General features: G+C 37.8%; 1 protein-coding gene across 1 annotated transcript; it reads right to left on the bottom strand.

Moving 5' to 3' along the window:
- Nucleotides 1–8,913: 8,913 nt before the first annotated feature.
- Nucleotides 8,914–17,826, bottom strand: LOC121969825 (QWRF motif-containing protein 2-like). The gene is made up of 7 exons (XM_042520085.1): nt 16,453–17,826; nt 13,944–14,063; nt 12,690–12,806; nt 12,514–12,603; nt 9,411–9,518; nt 9,157–9,335; nt 8,914–9,069 (listed from the first exon to the last, which is right to left on the bottom strand). Exons 1-6 carry the CDS (start codon nt 17,743–17,745, stop codon nt 9,267–9,269), a joined length of 1,797 nt encoding a protein of 598 aa, XP_042376019.1. The 5' UTR covers nt 17,746–17,826; the 3' UTR covers nt 8,914–9,069; nt 9,157–9,266.
- Nucleotides 17,827–21,768: the final 3,942 nt, after the last annotated feature.

The raw sequence follows: 21,768 nt of genomic DNA, 5'->3' as shown, positions 1-21,768 counted from the left end.
TACAAAGATTAAAGAAAGAGATTAGATCTCTTTCCTTATTTGTAGATTGGAGAGATGTTTTATTTTCTCTTTAAAATTATTCACATGTTAATAAAATTAAAATTATAGATATTCCTTTTATTAACCATGAAGAGATTTTAAAGAGAAATTTTATTTTTAAAATTTCCGGAAACAAATTAGGAAGTTTTAATTGTTGATTAAAACTTGTCCTCTTTGTTTTCCATGATATGGCCGGCCACTTGAAATTGATTTGGGAAATTTTATTTTATTTCTCTCAATTAAATCAAGTCAAGGAAATTAAGGAAAATTTATTGTAATTAAATTTCCTAATTTGCCTAGGCCAAGGAATATAAAAGAAGGGGTGAGGGTGCCTTCATGAGACAACCTCTATTATTTCTCTCCCTCTTTTGTTCCTTGGTGTGGCCGGCCATCCTCTCCTCTCTTCCTCTTGTGGTGGCCGAACCTCTCCTTGGAGCTCTTGTGGTGGCGGATACTACTCGGAGAAGAAGAAGAAGGAGAGAAAGCTAGCATCTCTTGGAGCTTGGTTAGTATTTTGATTTTCTTCCTTGGTGAAGCTTCCTCTTTGTTGGCCGAACCTAGCTAGGAGGAGAAGAAGGTGATTGGTGGTTTCTCGTCTCGGAAGATCGTTGCCCACACAACGTCCGAGGTTAGAAGAGGAATACGGTAGAAGATCAAGAGGTTTTTCTACAAGGTATAACTAGTAATTTTTATTTCCGCATCATGCTAGTTATTTATGGAAATAATATCAAATACAAGAGGCTTACGTTCTAGTATTTCGAATATGTTTTTCGATGTTGTGTTTTTTTGTTTTCTTTCTTTTCCTTGTGATTTGATTGTTCTCTTTGGTTAACCTAAAGTTATTTTAGGAAATTAAATATTAGCTTTCTATTAAAGGTTTTGTCTAGTCGGTGGTGGTTGCTCCCATATCCAAGAAGGTCATGTGCCTCGCCACGTCAGTACTGGGAACCTTTTATGGAAATTAATATTTAATGGAATTAATAACTTAAGGAGACTTGGGTCGAACGTGTTAAGTTCCGCAGGAGATCCAAGTCAAAACCTAAAAGAACAAATAGATTAAGTTTTGGATCAAACGTGTTAAGTTCCGCAGGCGATCCAAAATTTAATTTAAAAGAACACATGGTAGCTAGGAAAAGGTTCAGACCTTTGTACAAAATTTTTATACAGTGGAACCTCTAGGTTTTCCGAGTAGCAACCAACAATTGGTATCAGAGCTAGGGTTTTGCCTCTGTGTATTTGGTATTTAGTTTAATTATGCACATGTCATACATAATTTAGGCAGGATAATAGTAGGATGTGCTAACTTTGTGTATGCAGGATCCAACTATTATGACTTTTAGTTAATTATGTGTGTGATTGGACCCTTGGACATGTCAAGGGCAATTTATATGTGTGATGATTGTATTAAAATACAGCAGGGTGTATTTAGTTTTATTAGGATTTTATTTTTGATCTAGATACATGTACATTCCTTTTATGGAATATAGGATCAAAATGTAAAATTCTATTTATGTCATGGATCGAATCTTGCAAAGCGTGGAACCTTCTAAGGACCAGAGGCGCAGTGGAACTAGGAGCAAGATGGATGCGACAGCTAGACCTGGCGGTAGCCAAATATGGCAGAGCTTGGGATGACAACACACGGAGGACAATTTAGAGATAAAAGCCATAATAGTTGAAAATTAAATTTTCTATTTATTGCTTTTATATTGTGTTGTGTGTTAGTTTACAAGTTTAGTAGGCTAGCATAGTTAAAATTCCTCATTTATAAATAACTAAGTGGGAGAGGATTTTTAAATAAATCCCATGGTCTCCATTACTGGGTTTGTAAGTGATGCAAACAAGCTTGCGCGTTGGCTCGAGTGCCTTCCTCCATAACGGATGAGCTTGTTTGTGGATCACTAGAACAAACTTCCATTTTGGATGACTATAGAAAATTAATTAAGAGCGTCTTCCCCAACGGAAGGCATAATCTTATTAATGGACTTAGTGTCAAGTAATGGTATACACTTAGACACATCTAATAGTATCCTCCCAACGGAGTCACTATTATTATTTGTGTGACCAAATAATACCAACTATTAATTTTATTTGTCAAAAGTTAGGTTGACAAGATAATAAAATTAATGGGTTAAAACCCTTCTTTTACAAATGTTGAATTTGTATCGTCCACACTAACGTGGCATATAAAATTCACGGTGTGATGAGGTGTTGGTTAATTTAAAATAGTATTGTTTGAGGAATCAATATTATTCTAAATTTAGAGTTCGACCAAAAGTTATTTGTGATTCTTAGGATGACTTTCAACCCACTATCCATCATACTTCAACAAAATAGACTTCTGGACCTAATTACATAGATTGGAAAAGGAACCTGGACATTGTTCTGACTGCTGAAAGCTATAAATTTATCTTGACTGAACCTTGTCCCGATGCACCCACTAGTGAATCTACCCAAGAGGAGATTGAATATCATAAGAGATGGGTAAAGGCAGATGAGATGGCGGTGTTACATTTTGGCTTCAATGTCAAATGTATTGCAACATCGACATCAAGATTTACCAACGACTTATGATATTATGAACAATCTCAAGGAGCTCTTTGGTCATCGGGATAGGGCTTCTAGACAAGAAGCTATGAGAAAGATAATGCGACCACCATGCAAGAGGGTACTCCTGTGAGGATCATATCCTAAAGATGATGGCTTATCCGAACGAGATCTGAGATCCTTGGAGGAGAAATTGATGGGAAACCCGGATCGATATGATCCTCCAAACGCTACCTAGAAGTTTTGAGCGGTTCCACTGAACTATAATATGAATAAAGGATTTATTCATTAGGAGAACTACTGACAGAGGATTATTTCGTCACAATTCTCAAATTCACTTTCTTTGAAAATGGTTCTACTTCTAAACCGAAGGAAAGAAGAAGAAGAAACAAGTCGGCTCAGTAAAAAGTGAATAAATCTCTATGATTTAAAGCTGGAGTGAAGAAGCCAAGGGCAAGTGCTTCATCTATAAGCAGGCAGGAAGGCGGATGTCCTCGTAGGAACCAAAACAAAGGTATATCTCATGCTCGTTGTTGAAACATGTTTAGCGGTGTTATCTACCAAGACTTGGTGTGTAGATACGGGAGCCATCGATCATGTCTGCAATTCCTTGCGGGGGTTCCAGGAAACCCGACTAACTGAAGGGAGATTATCGCTCTACATGGGCAATGCTACTAAGGTAGCAGTTGTTGCAGTGGGAGATACTTGTCTTTAGTAGAAATAAAATTTGGTTTTAAGAAATTGTCTTTATGTACCAGCTTTAGAAAGAATTTAATTTCGGTTTCTAAACTGTTTATAGATGGATAACTTTCAGATGTGATGTAGTTATTAAAAGAAATAAAGTGATTATATTACGGTGCATTAGTTGGCAATTTGTATATTTTAAATCCAATTTCTTCCACAAAGCAAAACATGAAAATTTATAACTCATCTTCTAATTCTAATAAGAGAAAAGAACCTTCGAAATGAACCAAGCATATCTTTGGCATCTAAGACTTGGTCATATTAATTTAAGTAGGATTCAGAGGCTTATAGATGGACTTTGAGTTCATTAGAGTTGGAAAATTTTTCAACTTGTGAATCTTGCTTAGAAGGTAAAATGACCAAGAGGCCGTTCAAGGCCAAGGGGTATAGAGCCAAAGAAGTGTTAGAGTTGGTTCACTCGGATTTGTGTGGTCCTATGTCTGTCCGGGCAAGAGGAGGTTTTGAATATTTTGTCTCTTTCATAGCGATTATTCAAGATATGGATACATTTACCTAATGCGCAAAGTCCGAGTGCTTTGACAAGTTCAAAGAATACAAGGTGATGTGGAGAAACGATTAGGTAAAAGTATCAAGACACTACGATCGATCGTGGTGGCGAATACCTCTTAGGAGAGTTTAGAAATTACTTATCGAGGTTGGGATTCAATCCCAATTATGCTGTGGTAGAACGAAGAATGATGTAGCGAGCGAAGGAATAGGACTCTTATGGAAATGGTTAGATCGATGATGAGTTATTCGAATTACCAAATTCGTTTTGGGATATGCTCGGAAACAAGAATATACGTCTGAACTTAGTACATTCTAAATCAGTTTCTTCTACTCCCATAGAATTGTGGAATGGCGAAAACCCATAAAGACATATTCGGTTGGGGTAGTCCGGCACATGTCTGAAACCAGATCTTGATAAGTTAGAATCTCGTACTGAAGTTCGCGTGTTTGTAGGATATCCCAAAGGAACGAAAGGTGGTTTATTTTATAGTCATAAAGACCAGAAGGTCATTGTTAGCACCAATGCCTAGTTTTTAGAAGAAGACTATATAATGGATCACAAGCCCAGTAGTAAAGTTGTTTTAGAAGAACTTAGAGAGGACATGTCTACTTGAGTACCAACAGTACAAGATGTACCACAAGAGACGCAACACGTGTCACACATGATACACAACCACAGACGGTGCCTCGTCGTAGTGGGAGGGTTGTGAGGCGACTGAAAGATTCATGTTTTGGGAGAGTCTTGGACTTGATCCCTAGTGAACTGATCCCTGGATATATGAAGCACTCCAAGATATAGATGTAGCATCTTGGCAAAATGCAATGAATTCTGAAATAGAGTCCATGTACTCTAATAAGGTTTGGGAGCTTGTAGAACCACCTGATGATGTAAAAGCCGTTGGATGCAAGTGGATCTACAAAAGGAAAAGAGGGACAGATGGGAAGGTAGAAACCTTCAAAGCTAGGCTTGTTGCAAAAGGGTACACTCAAAAAGAGAGAATCGATTATGAGGAGACCTTTTCACCGGTAGCCATGCTTAAGTCTATCCGGATACTCTTATCCATTGCTGCTCATATGGATTATGAGATTTGGCAAATGGATGTCAAGACAGCTTTCCTTAATGGAAGTCTTGAAGAGAACATCCATATGAAGCAACCAGAAGGGTTCATTGAAAAAGGCAAAGAGCATCTAGTGGCTCAATCGGTCCATTTATGGACTGAAGCAAGCTTCAAGGTCTTGGAACATCCGGTTTAATGAAGTAATCCAGTCATATGGATTTATTCAAAGTCCGGATGAGTCTTGTGTATATAAGAAGTGTAACGGAAACGTGGTGGTATTTCTTGTACTATACGTAGATGATATTTTGTTAATTGACAACAATGTCAAGGTATTATCAGACGTAAGGGTATGGTTGTCCAAACAATTTGATATGAAGGACTTAGGAGAATGTGCACACATTCTTGGGATCAAAGTTATAAGGGATCGTAAGAAAAGAATGTTGTGTCTATCCCAAGCTTCATATATAGATACAATCCTTGCTCGTTTTAGCATGCAGGATTCCAAGAAAGGTTTCTTACCTTTTAGACATGGAGTAGCTCTATCTAAAGAGATGTCTCCAAAGACATCAAAAGAGATAGAGGACATGAAAGCAGTTCCTTATGCTTCGGCTGTAGGAAGCCTAATGTATGCAATGCTATATACGAGACCCGATATCTGTTTGCCATGGCAGATATCAGAGTAACCCTGGACAAGGACATTGGACTGCGGTAAAGTATATATTGAAGTACCTGAGAAGGACTAAAGATTATATGCTAGTTTACCAAGCAAACGATCCGCTCCCTGTGGGTTACACGGATTTCCAATCGATAGGGATAATAGTAAGTCTACATCGGCTATGTGTTTACTTTAGGAGGTGGAGTCATTTCATGGAGGAGTGTGTGAAATGCATTTCGGACTCAACCATGGAAGCTGAATATGTGACAGCCTCCGAGGCGGCTAAAGAAGCAGTATGGCTCAGGAGCTTTCTAATGGACTTAGATGTGATTCCTGGTTTGCCCAAAATCATCACAATTTATTGTGATAATAGTGGTGCAGTTGCAAACTCGAAGGAACCACGAGCTCATAAGGTAAGTAAACATATAGAGCGCAAGTACCACCTGATACGAGATATTGTGAAGCGAGGAGAAGTTGTCATAACCAAGATTGCATCAGCGGATAACCTGGAAGATCCTTTGACTAAGGCCCTTCCAGTAAAGCTTTCGATCGGCATGTGGAGGAATGGAATCGGATGTATGGTAGAAGATATGACAGCTTAGTCATTAGTATAAGTGGGAGATTGTTGGAATGTATATTGAAAGCCTAAGCTTTGTAAACATTTATTATGAATAAAGAATCACATTTGGTCTAATTGTCTACATTTGTTTGTAGTTGTTCATTTAATTTATATTGTAGATAACATGGTATGTGGTGTCACATACAGAAGATGATGTTATCAGTACCTTATAAATTATAAACAGTAGTTCACGACCAAAATGGAAAAGGAACAAACCATTAGAATGTCGTAGTGTAATTAGGTATTAGTTTATCTTGACTATATAATTACACTAGTACACTCAGAGTGTATTGAGTAGGACCATTTGAGGTCGTTTCTTTTATACTGACTTTATAAAGGAACAAAGACCTCAGTTATTATGGAAGTGTGTGCTCTTAATCCTAATATAATAACAAGCACATATATTTGATATTTATTTCTTTAATTTATCAATGGGTGAGATTTAGTTCGTTGAATCAATAAACCCAATAAGTTGGGAAATGGTATCACTTATAGTGTGTGTTGTTGATTATAGAAGGAAACTGTGTCCTAGAGATACTAGGTTGATAATGTCCTCAAGAGGAGCTCATAAAGATTGTCATGTTAAACCCTGCAGGTGGACTTAGTCCGACATGACAATAAGGTTGAGTGGTACTACTCTTGGACTTAGATATTAATTAAATGAGTTGTCGTAACTCACTTAATTAGTGGACATTCGATATCTTAAACACAGGAGACTAACACACTCATAATAAGAAGGAGCCCAAAATGTAATTTGGGATTGGTGCGGTAGTTCAATGATAATTCTCTAGTGGAATGAATTATCATTGATAAAATTAAGTTGTGTGTTAGGGCGAACACGGGATGCTAATTTTATCGGGAGACCAAAACCAATTTCTCCTCTCGGTCCCTATCGTAGCCTCTTATTTATAGAGTTCTATACCCACCTATACCCACCTTCTATACCCACCCAATAGGCGGCCAAGCTAGCTTGGGAACAAGCTAGGGCCTAGGTATAATTGGGTGGCGGCCCTAGCTTGAACCCAAGCTAGTAGGGCCGCCAAAATAAATTAAAAAGAAATTTAATTTTAATTTTTATTATAATGTGGAAGATATAATTTAAAGAGAATTAGAATTAAAATATCTCTCTTGTAAAAGATTTACAAAGATTAAAGAAAGAGATTAGATCTCTTTCCTTATTTGTAGATTGGAGAGATGTTTTATTTTCTCTTTAAAATTATTCACATGTTAATAAAATTAAAATTATAGATATTTCCTTTTATTAACCATGAAGAGATTTTAAAGAGAAATTTTATTTTTAAAATTTCCGGAAACAAATTAGGAAGTTTTAATTGTTGATTAAAACTTGTCCTCTTTGTTTTCCAATGATATGGCGACCACTTGAAATTGATTTGGGAAATTTTATTTTATTTCTCTCAATTAAATCAAGTCAAGGAAATTAAGGAAAATTTATTGTAATTAAATTTCCTAATTTGCCTAGGCCAAGGAATATAAAAGAAGGGGTGAGGGTGCCTTCATGAGACACAACCTCTATTATTTTCTCTCCCTCTTTTGTTCCTTGGTGTGGCCGGCCATCCTCTCCCTCTCTTCCTCTTGTGGTGGCCGAACCTCTCTCCCTTCCTTGGAGCTCTTGTGGTGGCCGGATACTACTCGGAGAAGAAGAAGAAGGAGAGAAAGCTAGCATCTCTTGGAGCTTGGTTAGTATTTTGATTTTCTTCCTTGGTGAAGCTTCCTCTTTGTTGGCCGAACCTAGCTAGGAGGAGAAGAAGGTGATTGGTGGTTTCTCGTCTCGGAAGATCGTTGCCCACACAACGTCCGAGGTTAGAAGAGGAATACGGTAGAAGATCAAGAGGTTTTTCTACAAGGTATAACTAGTAATTTTTATTTCCGCATCATGCTAGTTATTTATGGAAATAATATCAAATACAAGAGGCTTACGTTCTAGTATTTCGAATATGTTTTTCGATGTTGTGTTTTTTTGTTTTCTTTCTTTTCCTTGTGATTTGATTGTTCTCTTTGGTTAACCTAAAGTTATTTTAGGAAATTAAATATTAGCTTTCTATTAAAGGTTTTGTCTAGTCGGTGGTGGTTGCTCCCATATCCAAGAAGGCCATGTGCCTCGCCACGTCAGTACTGGGAACCTTTTATGGAAATTAATATTTAATGGAATTAATAACTTAAGGAGACTTGGGTCGAACGTGTTAAGTTCCGCAAGAGATCCAAGTCAAAACCTAAAAGAACAAATAGATTAAGTTTTGGATCAAACGTGTTAAGTTCCGCAGGCGATCCAAAATTTAATTTAAAAGAACACATGGTAGCTAGGAAAAGGTTCAGACCTTTGTACAAAATTTTGTACAGTGGAACCTCTAAGTTTTCCGAGTAGCAACCAACAACTAGCACATAGTCTAGTTGACTGGATGAACCTTTTAGTAAATAGCATAACTAATTATGTTTTTTTTTTCCATTCTGTGTCATTTCGACTTCTTAACAATCTAATTCATACGTTAATGATTTTATATTATTTTGAATATTAATACATTTTAGTGACTTAAGACCTATTAAAATTAAAGCCTGACACATAGCAGCATCTATAATTAAATCTATAAAATTAAAATTTGTTCTTGGAATCACTAAACTAGAAATCATACTAACAAGAAAACCCTGGCAGAAGTCTCTCTTCTCTGTTTAGCTGAATTTCTTTTTTAAAAAAAAAAAATATTTCCAACATCTTTTTACCATGCGATCAATCTACAACTGTTGAATATGAGGATGTCTCAAATGAACATGGATGTAATTTCTTTGCATCAAATAAGAGGAAAAAGATGGCACTAGAGTACATGTACACATACACTTGGGTTAGCCTAACAAAACATGTCCTGTGTGCAGCAACACCATCCCTGCGAGAAAGACAAAAAAAAAAGATAAATCTGGTTGAGATGGGCACAAGAATATAGGAATCGAGGTTATTATAAAGATGAGCATACTGAATAGAGCTTGCTTCAGTGCAAAACCACTGTCGTCGTCATGAACTCTCGTATGATCTCAAGTTAGAGACTGGTTTGAGTTAGTGATCATTGAAGACACAGAATCTGTTCTAAATTTGCATATGGCTGGATTTTGGTAGTAGCTGCATTATATGACTGTGTAGGCTACATTGAGCAACCTGTTGCACAATGTGTTTACAAGAATTGCATTTTAGATCTCAGACAGCAGATGGCTGGAATGATAGAGCACTTACATGCATAGCTGCGATGGCAGACAAGAGATCTTTCGATTGGTCGAGCAAGGAGCGTTCTTCAACAGCCACTTTAGCTATTTCAGAAATGATGGACTTTGGCCCTTCTACCTGTAGATACACAAGCTTCAATTACAAATAAGATATACCAAAAGTGCTGGTATCTATTAAATATCTGATAGGTACTTGCCGCATTATAGTTACAATTGTACCTATCACAAGGTTCTGAAACATGGTAAAATGAAACTTAAACAATATAATATGACAAAAGTTATGCTTCGATAATTGGGTTCATTCCACCAATCATACAATGGAATTATTTCAAAGAATTAACCAACAATGGTAGTCATTTCAGTATTTATGTCAAGGATATGACTCTTGAGAATTATGGTATAAAAAAAAACACTACTGAAAATTAAATGGAAACTATCCGTTCCATGAGTCAGAAGATGCAGAGTTGGAAGTCTTTGAACACCATTTTCGATCAAAATAATGTCTAGGGTCATGATGGTATACAAGCCTACACGGAATGCCAAAACTCTAGATCTGATTGAATATACATCGTATCAATCAGGTGTGATTTGGGGTGCATAATAAGATTGATTGAACAAAGACAACCCTTTAAATGATTCAAGGTATGTTTTTATATTACAAGTGGGGTCAGAAAACTGTGGATATTCCTAAAACTAGTAACAAAAAGTTAATTAATATCACAAGAGAAATTTAGCACAAGGATAGAAATATCCAGCTATGTTACTCATTTTCCTATTTTGAGTTTGTGGTTTTCGTTACTCAACAATGGTCAGGAAGAGGATCATCACATTTTAAGAAGGGATCCTATTCCTGACCTCATATTCTTTGACTTTAAGTGGTAGGGCAAGTATGAATTTTAAAACTACAAAAAATATTCAAAACCATAAACTCAAAATTATTCATAGGAGTATGTATTAAAAAAAGTGGATCCGCCACCTCAACGGCCCCTTTAGAGCCGATTCCATAGATATAGAGGGAGGTAAATTCAAATACATAGGTGGGAGGCGCATGATGAGGTGAATTCTAGGTCGTGAGTTCCTGCGAGATTCTACCCCCTGGCTGTTACATCAAAAATGTCATACGTCCACCGTCTGTGCTATGCCCTTAGGGCTAGGAGTATGTATCAAAAGTTATTATGTAAAGTGTCGAAAGAACAACAAAAAATCAATGAAAAATCATATGTAACATCATTCTAATACCCTAGTATAGAGAGATAATAAGGTTTTTATTATGATAGAAATACTCTGTTTACTTGAACTTGGGTACAAGCATTCAACATGCAAGTGTGAGTCCAATTTCTTACATAACTATTTTAACAAAATATTTCCACATTATCAATAGTAGGTAAATGAAGAGTCCAAATATCAAAAGAATTACTAAAAGAATCTTATCACATACATATAATTTTAGGAAATAAAGTAAATGTTTGCCTAATACGATTTAATCCAGAGGAACTTTGGTTGACTTTCCCCTAAATTTTTTTTATATCATCAAATTTTTAATAATGAAAATTTTGATTAAATTGTTTAATTGCCCCTCATAGGAAATATTATGGCATATTAGAAAATAATCAATAGTGATTCTTATTAATGCATATTGGGTGCATATTAGATTTTAGGAAAGTAAAACTAATGGTATATGTTTGAAACCCTAAAAATTTAAGTGGCCAAAGTTCCACTACGGTTTCTTAACATGATTCAATTTACTTACTTTTGTTTTTTGGTAATCCAAGTATCTAACTCTTCGAACCAACTAATATTGGAGGTGATTAACCCGGTCTCACGGAAGTTTTCCACCGACCACCAACGTAAATCTAGAAGTGTGAACGGCTCGTCGCTTAGCAGCTAGCGTTCCAGGGTTGTCTTCCCACCAGAGGAAATTAATTCTATGATGCGTCGCAGCTAGGAATTGATCCATGGATGTCTGGTTAACTGTGGAAGTGATTTACCCTTGCATTGTGGCCCGGGGGCAATTCAATTTCCTTACCACAAACAATTCCTAACTAGTTATTGAGATGCATTGCTTATACACTATATTAATCATGATGATGGAGGACTGGAGAAGTCATATTTTTGGATAATACCATATTGTGCAGTTAGAACAGAATTAAAATAAAAAGGTAATGACCCATTCCATCATTTGTTTGATTGTAATAATAAAACAATATAACTAGTAGAATAATTCATTGTAGTTTGACGCATTTGTTTCGCCAGTCTATCATGCATTGTTTGCTATGTCTGATCTACCTCATTTGCATGGCACATTTGGTTTAGTCGGTCCATTCAACATGCTTGATTTAATCGGTCTGCTTAGCTCAGGCAACCAACTCAATCAAACTAATATGCCTAGTCAATGCAACCTGACCAATCCACCTAGCCCAACCAATACGTTTGACCCCTTGTTGGCTCCTGGCCAGTCAAGCGTGTTATGATCCCAACCCACCGACTTTGACCTTCCTTCATTGCCCAACTTGCGGCACCGGTCCATCCTACTCATCTAACTTACAGGGTTTACTCACTTTATTAATTTTTTAAATGATAACCTGATTAGTATTTTTTAAAATGAAGTTTTCCACCTCTTAAACTATGCAATTGGTAGAATACAATGAGTCGTTCCTTACTTCCTTGGAATGGGTCATTGCACCTCAAATTGACCATCCAAACATTAGAATGGAATCATAGATATAATGAACCATCCCCTTTCCATTGCATTCCACCCTACCAAAAGCTCCGATAAAGTGAGTTCAAAAGTAAACTGCTTTTCAAAATAACATAAAGCAGTTTCCTTGTAACAAGAAAGACCAATGATGTATACCAGTATTAACAGTATAGACAGTAAGCAGGAAAGTAATTTCCACCGTAAGTATAATAGCAAATTTATGTTAATACAATTTTATTTTTCAGTTACTTTTAAGCTTGCTGATAATTAAAAGGTGAAGCGCTAAACTAGTAAAAAGGAGATGGTGAGATAAATCAAAATAAATAGCAGATTGCTAGAAAATCAATTGGAGAGAAATTATATGAAAAACTATAGGGTAGGCAACTAAAATATGGCAAGTTAGTAGTTCCATCACCATTGACAACATAGAGCATACAGAGGATCCTATTGCTTGCATTACTTCTGCTGCTGAACCAACAGCATGTTTCAGATCCTGGATATATGCCTGCATGCATAAAATAAATCTGCATGACTTAGAAAGTTGGGTAGAGTACCATTCATTTGGCAGTATTGCTAATGCTGGAAACAAACCTTTGCACCATGAACTATAGGAAGACGGACTGTCGTAGCTTTCAGGGCTTCCACAACACCATGTAATGAGTTTGAATGTTCAGTATCCATCAGAGACCATTCATCCAGATAGGTTATCTGTGTCATCAAATTTCAAAATTCAATATATCTGATATAGGTTATCCATGCAAATCTTTAACCAAATCATTCTCACAGAAGCGATTTTTTAATGTGTCAGAGACATTGAAAACCATCCAACCACTCAGTCTACCACTCTTTCAGTCTATGTGACAATTACGTCAGAAAGCATTTCCATAAGACAAAAAGGCATCTGTTTTTGCAGTTTCAATCGTAGAAATTGCAAATATAAAATTTGTACTAGATATAAGATAACATGCAAAGATGTACAGCTCTTCAACACCAATGTCGTAAATCATTTTCATTTCATACATTTCCCTTGATAATGTGACAGATTAGGAAAATGATATTACAAATTGTTTATTTTTTATTTGGAAGAAATATTTATACCATTTGAAGTAAATATCTCCTAGTTGAAAGAGAAATTATGCTCCGCAATTGCATCAACTTCTAACGCATTTAACTTGTTAAGAATTTAAGATCATTCCTGCATGACTACAACTTTGGTTTTCAGCAGTTGTAAAAAAAATCCTTTATGGTGTCAGTATAGCTAGTTCATGTTGGTAAATGTATGTACTTATATGAATAAACACGTTTGTCAAAAACCAAAATGTTAAACAGGATATTCTGTAACATGAAATGCTACACTGCAAACTTTTATTTTGACAAAGGTATGAACACTACTATATGCTTAGTTCTCTGCTTACGCTGAACATAAATGCATGTATCAACAATCCATCATTAATAGGTAATTCAGGAAAAAATTGCTAAAATGATCAACTAAACTTTGTCACAAGTTACACAAAAGTAAATGCTTAGATAATTTTCCTTCAGGCACATATTTACCCAGGTAAACATTTTGGTAGAATTTTACAGAGCACAATCAAATACCATATCTAGGTGTGAACTATGATTATTTAAGGAAACAAAGTGGTGGAAATAGGATGCTAAACCTATTTATCTAGCTAATTTCAAATTTTACCAAGTACTGCAACAAATAAGAACCCATGATTAAATTCAAGAACAGATAAACAAATAAAAAAAGATACTTATTTAAGCAATTAATTATCATTTATCTATTTATCAGAAAAAATGATTTAAATGAATTGAAAAATAAGGGAATGGGAAACAACTTACTTGCCCCTCAAGTACAGACGTGAGCTTCAAATTATCCATCATAATATGTAGCTTGGACCTCTTGAAAGAGACAGAATCACGCAAATTTGAGGTTGTAATACATGCATCGTATATATTTTTCTACTCCAAATAAAAAAAAAAATCATTAGCAGGACTGCACATGAGCTCTAACAATGAAGCATAGAATAGTAAAACCAAGCAAAAAAGAAAGAAAAATAATATTATCCTCTACACTGAGAGAGCAAATACTATCCTCCTCAATTGTCTAAATTTTTGCTGTCTTTACTTGACAAAAATTTGTGAATTGGTCAAAAGCCATAAGGGTTAAAACTAGATGGTCAACTTAATTAAATCATTACATCCCCGACAACTGAAGTTATATGAAAAATGTTATTCAAAATGAATACTGTTTTTGATATTTCTTTTTGTTGGATATTGGGTCTTAAAACGACCAATATGATTTTGCAAGAAAAAATTGAGGTGTCATCAATTGATGAAAGTCAGAATTGACTTCTAAATCGAAATCTACGTTTCACGTAGATGAATCTAGACTATTAATTTGCTCAAAACCGATTACGGGTGAATGAGAAATTAATTGTTTAAAGTTAAGCCCAAAATAGCGTTAAGGAAGTAGATGGGGAATAGTCCCACATCTGAAAATTCTAAGAGTGACTGCTTCCTTATAAGTATTGCTGTGTTAATGGAGTTAACACAAAAAGCACAGGTGCTCTCTTCCCATGGATTAAACAGCTCAAATGAATCCTTACCTATTTTTAGATAACATCGTTGAACACTAGCCTCGACGATATCCAATATCAGTTTGCATCCTCCCGACGGCAATCCTTGGCAGTGCTGATAGTCGTAAAGTGACTACAAGCACGAGCTTGTTCAAGACCTAACACTTTTTTCAATTGAAATTTGCATATGCTATTCTTATGTCATTGGCACATGTTGTGAATTTTATTATTTTTGGCATTGTTAGCACTATGAAGCGAAAGTAATTAGTTAAATCTAAAATGATATTTGGTTAATTGGATTAATGAAGGTTATTTGAAGGGGCAGTCTAGATGTTAATCTTTTTTTTCTCCTCTTTCTTCATATCTTTTGCTTATATTTCTGGCAGATTATTGATGCAAAGAAATTTTATTGCATTCTATCTTTATCCTCTTATGTCTTGTAATGAATTGATGTTAACAGAAAGGACAATGAAAGTAATATAGAAGCTGGTTGAACTCTAGTATCCCCTTAACAAATATCTAGGAATCTATATCAACTAGTAAGACATTTCTCCATAACTGCAACTGATCTAATTGGCAAAAGCAATTCATTTTTTAGTAGAATAGTGAAACTAAAGTAAGAACAAGCCCTGGAATAACTAGGAAAGAAAGTGTCTACAAGAATAGGCATTAAATTAGTATTGAATTTACCTAGTCTGATCGCCAAAGTTGTAGGTTAGTTGTTTTGGAGTCTATAAATACATAGGTTTTACTTCTTGATCACAATAAGCTACCTAAACCCTAACTTGGTTAAACCTAATAATTAAATAGCAATTGGATTATAGTTTTAGAGAACAAGCTATAAAAGTAACAATCATTACTTGATAGAATATGGTGATGGTGGTAGAACAACACTTATTCATTTGATATATAATCATAACAGTTAGATTGATGGAATATGGCATTTGTTAATGCATGCTTGCACCAACAGGCTTGGAACGAGAAAAGTAAGGAATTGAGATTTAAAATCTTGATATTGGTACTCTAAAGAATGTGTTAGGTTTCCAAGAGACTGATAATTTAAAGGCCTAATTCAATAAAGAGTATGTTGTATTTAGCTATTCAACATATCCATAGAATTATAAAAAAGCAAATCTTGTATTGATCATTTTGGAATACACTGCTTTTATAGACTTCCTGTTTCTCAATCCAGTTCCCCACCTCTTTCCTTCCTCTTCTCTAATTGACTTCCTACTTACTTTTTCCTAGACTCCTCTCCCAATTCTCCTTTCCTGTAAAGTTCTAAACAATATAGTGCTTGAAAATTCAATTAAAAGATTTAAGATTTTCAACTAGACAGCTAAAATAGCAAATCTTTAGGATACCAAATAACAAAGTACAAAGATGCTAGGAAGGGACTATGGACCACATTACCTCTGCAGTAACCTTCTTGACAGCAACGTTGCAGTGATTTTTGCATTAACAAACCTCCATTGGACGTATCGGTTTCAGGCAGCCTCAGCACGTGAGCTTTTCAATACGGCTCTCACCTGACCACTTATCCACCACCGGAGGCCTCCGAGCGACCTCCGGCCGCCTGCTCCGAACAAAAATTATAACCTAGTGGGGACGGTGAACCCAGGAAAGGATCGTAACCATTTGCGGCCGGATCGCGGAAACGATCCGACCGCAAATACGAGTAGCACATCCCCTAGACCACAAAAAGTGGACCAGGAGATCTGTGCTCAACAAAGTACAAAGATAAGCTAGGAAGGGCCAATGCAACACATTACCTCTGCAGTAACCTTCTTTGACAGCAACGTTGCAGTGATTTTTGCATTAACAAACCTCCATTGGACGTATCGGTTATCAAGCAGCCTCAGCATGTGAGCTTTTTCAATACGGTTCTCACCTTTCTTAGATCTCCTCACTTCAACAGCAAAGCTGATGATTGAAGGCGCATTTGCCGGCTGATCACTTGGAAATACAGTCACATTTGTCCCACTCCTTGCGCGACTAGCCATCCCCCTGGATGGAGTGGCCATGTAATTAGAAAGGGAAGGGGATCTAATGAGTCGATGGGATGGTGAAGGGTTGGTGACTGATAATTTCCTCATTAAACCTAGCTCGGATTCGAGTGTGGAACTAGAGCTAGGAGGAGGCAAGAAGAGTCCCGAGTTCGGCAACCTAAGCTGCCTGCTACTCGTCTGCTGCGAAAACCTCGCCGGCACGCTTATCCCTAGAGGTGCCACCTCCACAGGGGGAATGCCAAGTTGCGGCGCCCCAGAATTTCCCTCAGACGACATGTTGTCATTATCGGATAAGGCGGAGAGGTCGGCCCCGTCAACAGGTGACCTCTGATTGCCATCGCCGAACACCATCGGCTCTCGCAGTGACTGGACCTTGACCAAGATCGGGTGGCTCCGACTGGACGGGCAATCCAAGGTGCGCATCAACGGACTCGACGCTCGGGCCATTGCGCCAGGCCATCGAGGTTGTTTTACCAATGGCCTCGAGTTCTCCGAATGGCTTCCATCCCTCGCAGGCGTCACGGCGACTTCACCAGCAAGCCGACGCTCCGGACTGGGTTTGTTCAACAGGATGAAGGAAGTGTTCTTCGGGCGGTTGGGCTTGTAGAAGAAGGGTTCCCCCTGGAACGAGACCGAAAGGCTCCGAGTCTGCGAATATTGTACTCGGGCGGACGCCGAATTTTCGGCCTGGGAATCGGTCCGGGGCGTCAAAGGGTTAACGCGACGGACGGACTGGGATCGCTTCTCTACGGATTCCCGATTCAATGCCGGCGACACCGAGCACCTCTGCGCCACGGTAGGCGAGGGGAAGAGCACCGAACTGGAGGAGGACCAGGAAGAAGGGGCGACGGTGGCAGTGGAGTGGGAGGTAGGCGACGGGGCGAGGTACCGAGAGGATACATCCTTGGAACGAGGCCTCTTCGTAGCGGCGTTGTCCTTCTTAACGGAGGGGGCGAGCGGCGACTCGTCGTGATGCGGCGGAGGATTCTCGGAGTTCGAGCGGTAATTTCCGGTGGAAGTGGCGGAGGAGGAGGAGGCCAGGAAGGCGGTCATCATGGAATGGATCTCGCCGGAGCTACCTCGATCGATTCCTTCGGCTGATGACGTAAGCAAACTCGCGAGCCCTGAGGATCGCGCGGGTAAAGGAACGAGTGCGAGACTTTCACAAGGAAAAGGGGGATATAAATAGTTTTTTAAAAAAAAAAAAAATCGCTCCACATCTATTTTTGTTTTTGAAGCTCCTTTATAACAAACACTGTATGAATATTTACCAAAATATATTTTATAATTCTTAAAATTTTAAACTTTTATATTATTTGTAATAATCAGAAAACTTCCATTTTGCCAAGTTGTTAAAATAATTTTAATTAAGACTGTAGTAATTTTAACTAAACTATTATAATTATATTATTTTAAGGAAAAAAATATTTTGGGACGAAAAATTAAAATAAGACACTCTTTAATAATTTGAAGGGCAAAACATTGAGCTTTAATTCCAAAAGGACCACCTTAATAGTCATTGAATATTGGAGCGTTTTACAATTAATGAGAACGGTTGACAATTTGACTGGAACAAGAAGAGGGATGAAAGAGGCACTATGAATGAAAATTTGGTTCGCAGATTTTTATTGAAAATTTTAATTATCTATTTATGATTACGTAGTGGGTATGCACATCATCTCAAAAAATTGGAAGATATAACTTAAAATGTGATTATCTTAAAATATGAGATTTTACATAATTCTGAGTTTAAAAAAAAAAATTTTTAATTTTTTTTTTCTCTAAATGAGTATTTCAAATATTGAACTAAATAATATTAAATTATATTTTATTCTCCATAATTTTAATTATGTGATTACCTAATAATCATATACCCAAGATTATGCATGATAACTTAAATCAAACGTACCCTAAGAGTTTTTTTAGGATATATTTTTTTTCTCTATCATGTATTTTTCCACTCGGTAGTCTACTCATGACGATGTTCAGGTACTCTCTCACTTTATCATAAACAATCAGTGTAAGATTATAATTATTATTCCACTGTAGTATTATGGGAAATAGACTACCAATGTAACCTCAAATTACCGTCGAAGGGAGACAAATCTATTGTTGGAAAAAAATTGAATGAAACGCGGCATATGGGTTGTAGTCCCACAACGATTGAAAGCAAGGCTTTCCGATTGATTCGGAACAAAGGAGGTTGAAAATCTAGGGCCCGGATGACATCAACCCGAGGGGTATTTTTGTGAACCCCATTATTTGTTACATCAGTCAGATAACTTGTTGGCCAGTATACAAGATAAGGAAGGTCGCCAGCTTACTTACAAGCCATGTGACACGCTTGCTTGTGCCACATGACATGCAAAGCCACATGGCAAGCAAGCTTGCAAGCCACACGTGGCTTGCTGGCAAAGTGCAGCCAACAGCAAGCCACGTTGTGGCTTGCTGGCAAGCATGCAAGCCACAACGTGGCTTGCTGTGCTTGCAAGACTTGTAAGCCTTGCACCAGGCAAGGTCTATAAAGAGACCTTAAGTGGAATCAAGAGAGCAAAGCAGAAGTGAAGAGAGCATAGCAGAATAAATAGCTCAGTGAGCTTTGTGAGAGAAGTTCAAGTGAATTTTGTGTGCTCTTCCCTTCCTCTTTGAATCCCTATGTTTCCTTCCCTTCTGTTGTGCACTTATTTTGCTCAACAGAAATAGTGATAGTTTTCGGATCTAGTTCAGATCGTCACGACAACCAGTGCTCGGTTGTGTTCGTGATCCTGCCGTTTTATCCTGGGAAGCAGACGTCCATCTGATCCTCTGAGCACCGCGGAGGGGCCGAATCTGTTTTAAGGAGACAGCGCTCTGCTGGACTCGGCATCCACTCTGAGTTCGTGTTGCAGCTCTCGACATCCTGTCAACAATTCTCAGCAGCAACGTGGCGCCGCTCGACAACACACGGTGTCCTCGACTCACCTACTCGGCGCGTGGCTCGACTCGCTAGAGTCGACAGTTTGAGATTATCTGCTCAAACATACTTGATTGTAAGTTCTTGTGACTCTGGTATGCACTCAAAAGTGTGGAAAAGAGCTTCTGAGACAATCACACAGATTGTAACGGGTTTACTCCCAACAAAACTTAAAACAGATTTGTTCTGTTACCATGGCGGCAGAAAATGTTGAGATGCAACAGGCTCAACATGTGCCGGTCTCCTCTGCCCCGATTGGGAATGTGCTAATCAATCACGGGGAAAAGCCAAAAAAATTCACAGGAGTGAATTTCAAGCGGTGGCAGCAGAAGATGTTCTTCTACTTAACCACGCTAGGTCTGGCACGTATCTTGACCGAGGAAATTCCCAAGGTTGTTAAGGGTGTAAATGAGGTGAACACCCTCCTTCTGCTCGACAAATGGAACGAGCCTGAGTTCCTCTGTCGAAACTACATCCTTAACAATCTTGCCGACTCACTCTATCTTGTGTATTGTGAGATAAAAACGGCAAAGGAACTGTGGGAATCTCTGGATAAGAAATATAAATCGGAGGATGCTGGGGCTAAAAAGTTTATTGTTGGTCGTTTCCTGGACTATAAGATAAGTGACTCGAAGTCTGTAATCAGTCAAGTCCAGGAGCTTCAAGTACTCTTACAAGAAATTCACTCAGAAGGTATGACCCTGAGCGAAACCTTCCAAGTAGCAGCTATCATCGAAAAGCGACCAACTGGCTGGAAGGACTTTAAGAATTATCTGAAGCACAAGCGAAAGGAAATGAACCTGGAGGAACTTGTTGTTCACCTTCGTATAGAAGAAGACAACAAGAATTCGGAGAGAAAATTGTTCTCTCAGGCTACTGTAAAAGCCAATGTTGTTGAGCACGGACAAAGCTCAAAACGGAAACATCCAAAATCTTCCACGACGCAACCCAAAGGACAAAACATGAAAAAGAAGTTCTTAGGGAAATGCTACAATTGTGATCGTATGGGTCACAAGGCTTCAGACTGTAAAAGGCCAAAGAAAAAAAAACCTGAGACCAACCTGGTAGGAGAACAGGATATGGATCTCTGCGCCATGATCTCTGAAGTGAACCTAATAGGTTCCAATCCTCGGCAATGGTGGATTGATACTGGAGCCACCAGATATGTGTGCTGCAATAAAGAGCTGCTCCACAACTTCGAAGAAGTCACTGGAGATAAACTGCTCATGGGGAACTCAGCAACCTCGGACGTCATAGGTCAAGGAAAAGTGGTGCTGAAAATGACCTCGGGCAAGGATCTCACTCTAAATAATGTGCTGTATGTTCCGGAGATTCGAAAGAATCTAGTATCCGGCTCACTGTTGAGCAAGCATGGCTTTCGCATTGTTTTTGAGTCGGACAGAGTTGTATTGTCCAAAAATGGAGTGTTTATAGGAAGAGGCTATGTATCTGATGGGCTGTTTAAGCTCAATGTAATGACCATTAGGCCCAAGATAAATAAAAGTGAAAGCTCTTCCACTTATATGCTTGAGTCTTCGTGTTTGTGGCATGATAGACTAGGATATGTTAACTACGATGTATTGCGTAGATTAATAAACATGCAAAGCATACCTACATTCCACCTTGACCCAAAACACAAGTGTGAGATTTGTGTTGAAGCGAAAATGACAAGGTCATCCTTTCAACAGATTGAAAGAAATAACGAACCACTTGACCTAATCCACACTGATGTGTGCGACCTAAAAGGTACGCCAACACGTGGTGGTAATAAATATTTCATCACTTTTGTAGATGATAACACAAAATACTGTTATGTGTATCTTCTCAAAAGTAAGGATGAAGCTATAGAGAAATTCGCTCTCTATAAAAATGAGGTTGAAAACCAGCGTAATAGAAAGATTAAGGTAGTCCGAGGTGACCGAGGCGGTGAATACGTATCGTCATTCGCTGAGTTGTGTGATGAACATGGGATCAGATACGAAACAACAGCTTCATATACTCCTCAGCAAAACGGAGTTGCTAAGCGAAAGAATCGAACGCTTAAGGAGATGATGAATGATCTTCTATTAAGCTCTGGATTGCCAGAGTCCATGTGGGGGGAAGCTGTGTTAACAGCTAATTACCTT

This window comes from Zingiber officinale, chromosome 4A (assembly GCF_018446385.1).
Source record: "Zingiber officinale cultivar Zhangliang chromosome 4A, Zo_v1.1, whole genome shotgun sequence".
Classification (NCBI taxonomy): domain Eukaryota; kingdom Viridiplantae; phylum Streptophyta; class Magnoliopsida; order Zingiberales; family Zingiberaceae; genus Zingiber; species Zingiber officinale.
The sequence above is the reverse complement of the archived record's forward strand: the minus strand, read 5'-3'. Positions and strand labels throughout refer to the sequence as shown.

What these genes read in the sequence shown, in the direction of transcription:
- LOC121969825 (XM_042520085.1), bottom strand. Translation starts at nt 17,745, where the DNA reads ATGATGACCGCCTTCCTGGCCTCCTCCTCCTCCGCCACTTCCACCGGA. An exon ending in CAAAGAAGGTTACTGCAGAG is followed by an intron (nt 14,064 to 16,452) that starts GTAATGTGTTGC and finishes TATTTGGAGTAG; the next exon opens with AAAAATATATACGATGCATG. An exon ending in TATGCTCTATGTTGTCAATG is followed by an intron (nt 9,519 to 12,513) that starts GTGATGGAACTA and finishes GTGTATCTACAG; the next exon opens with GTAGAAGGGCCAAAGTCCAT.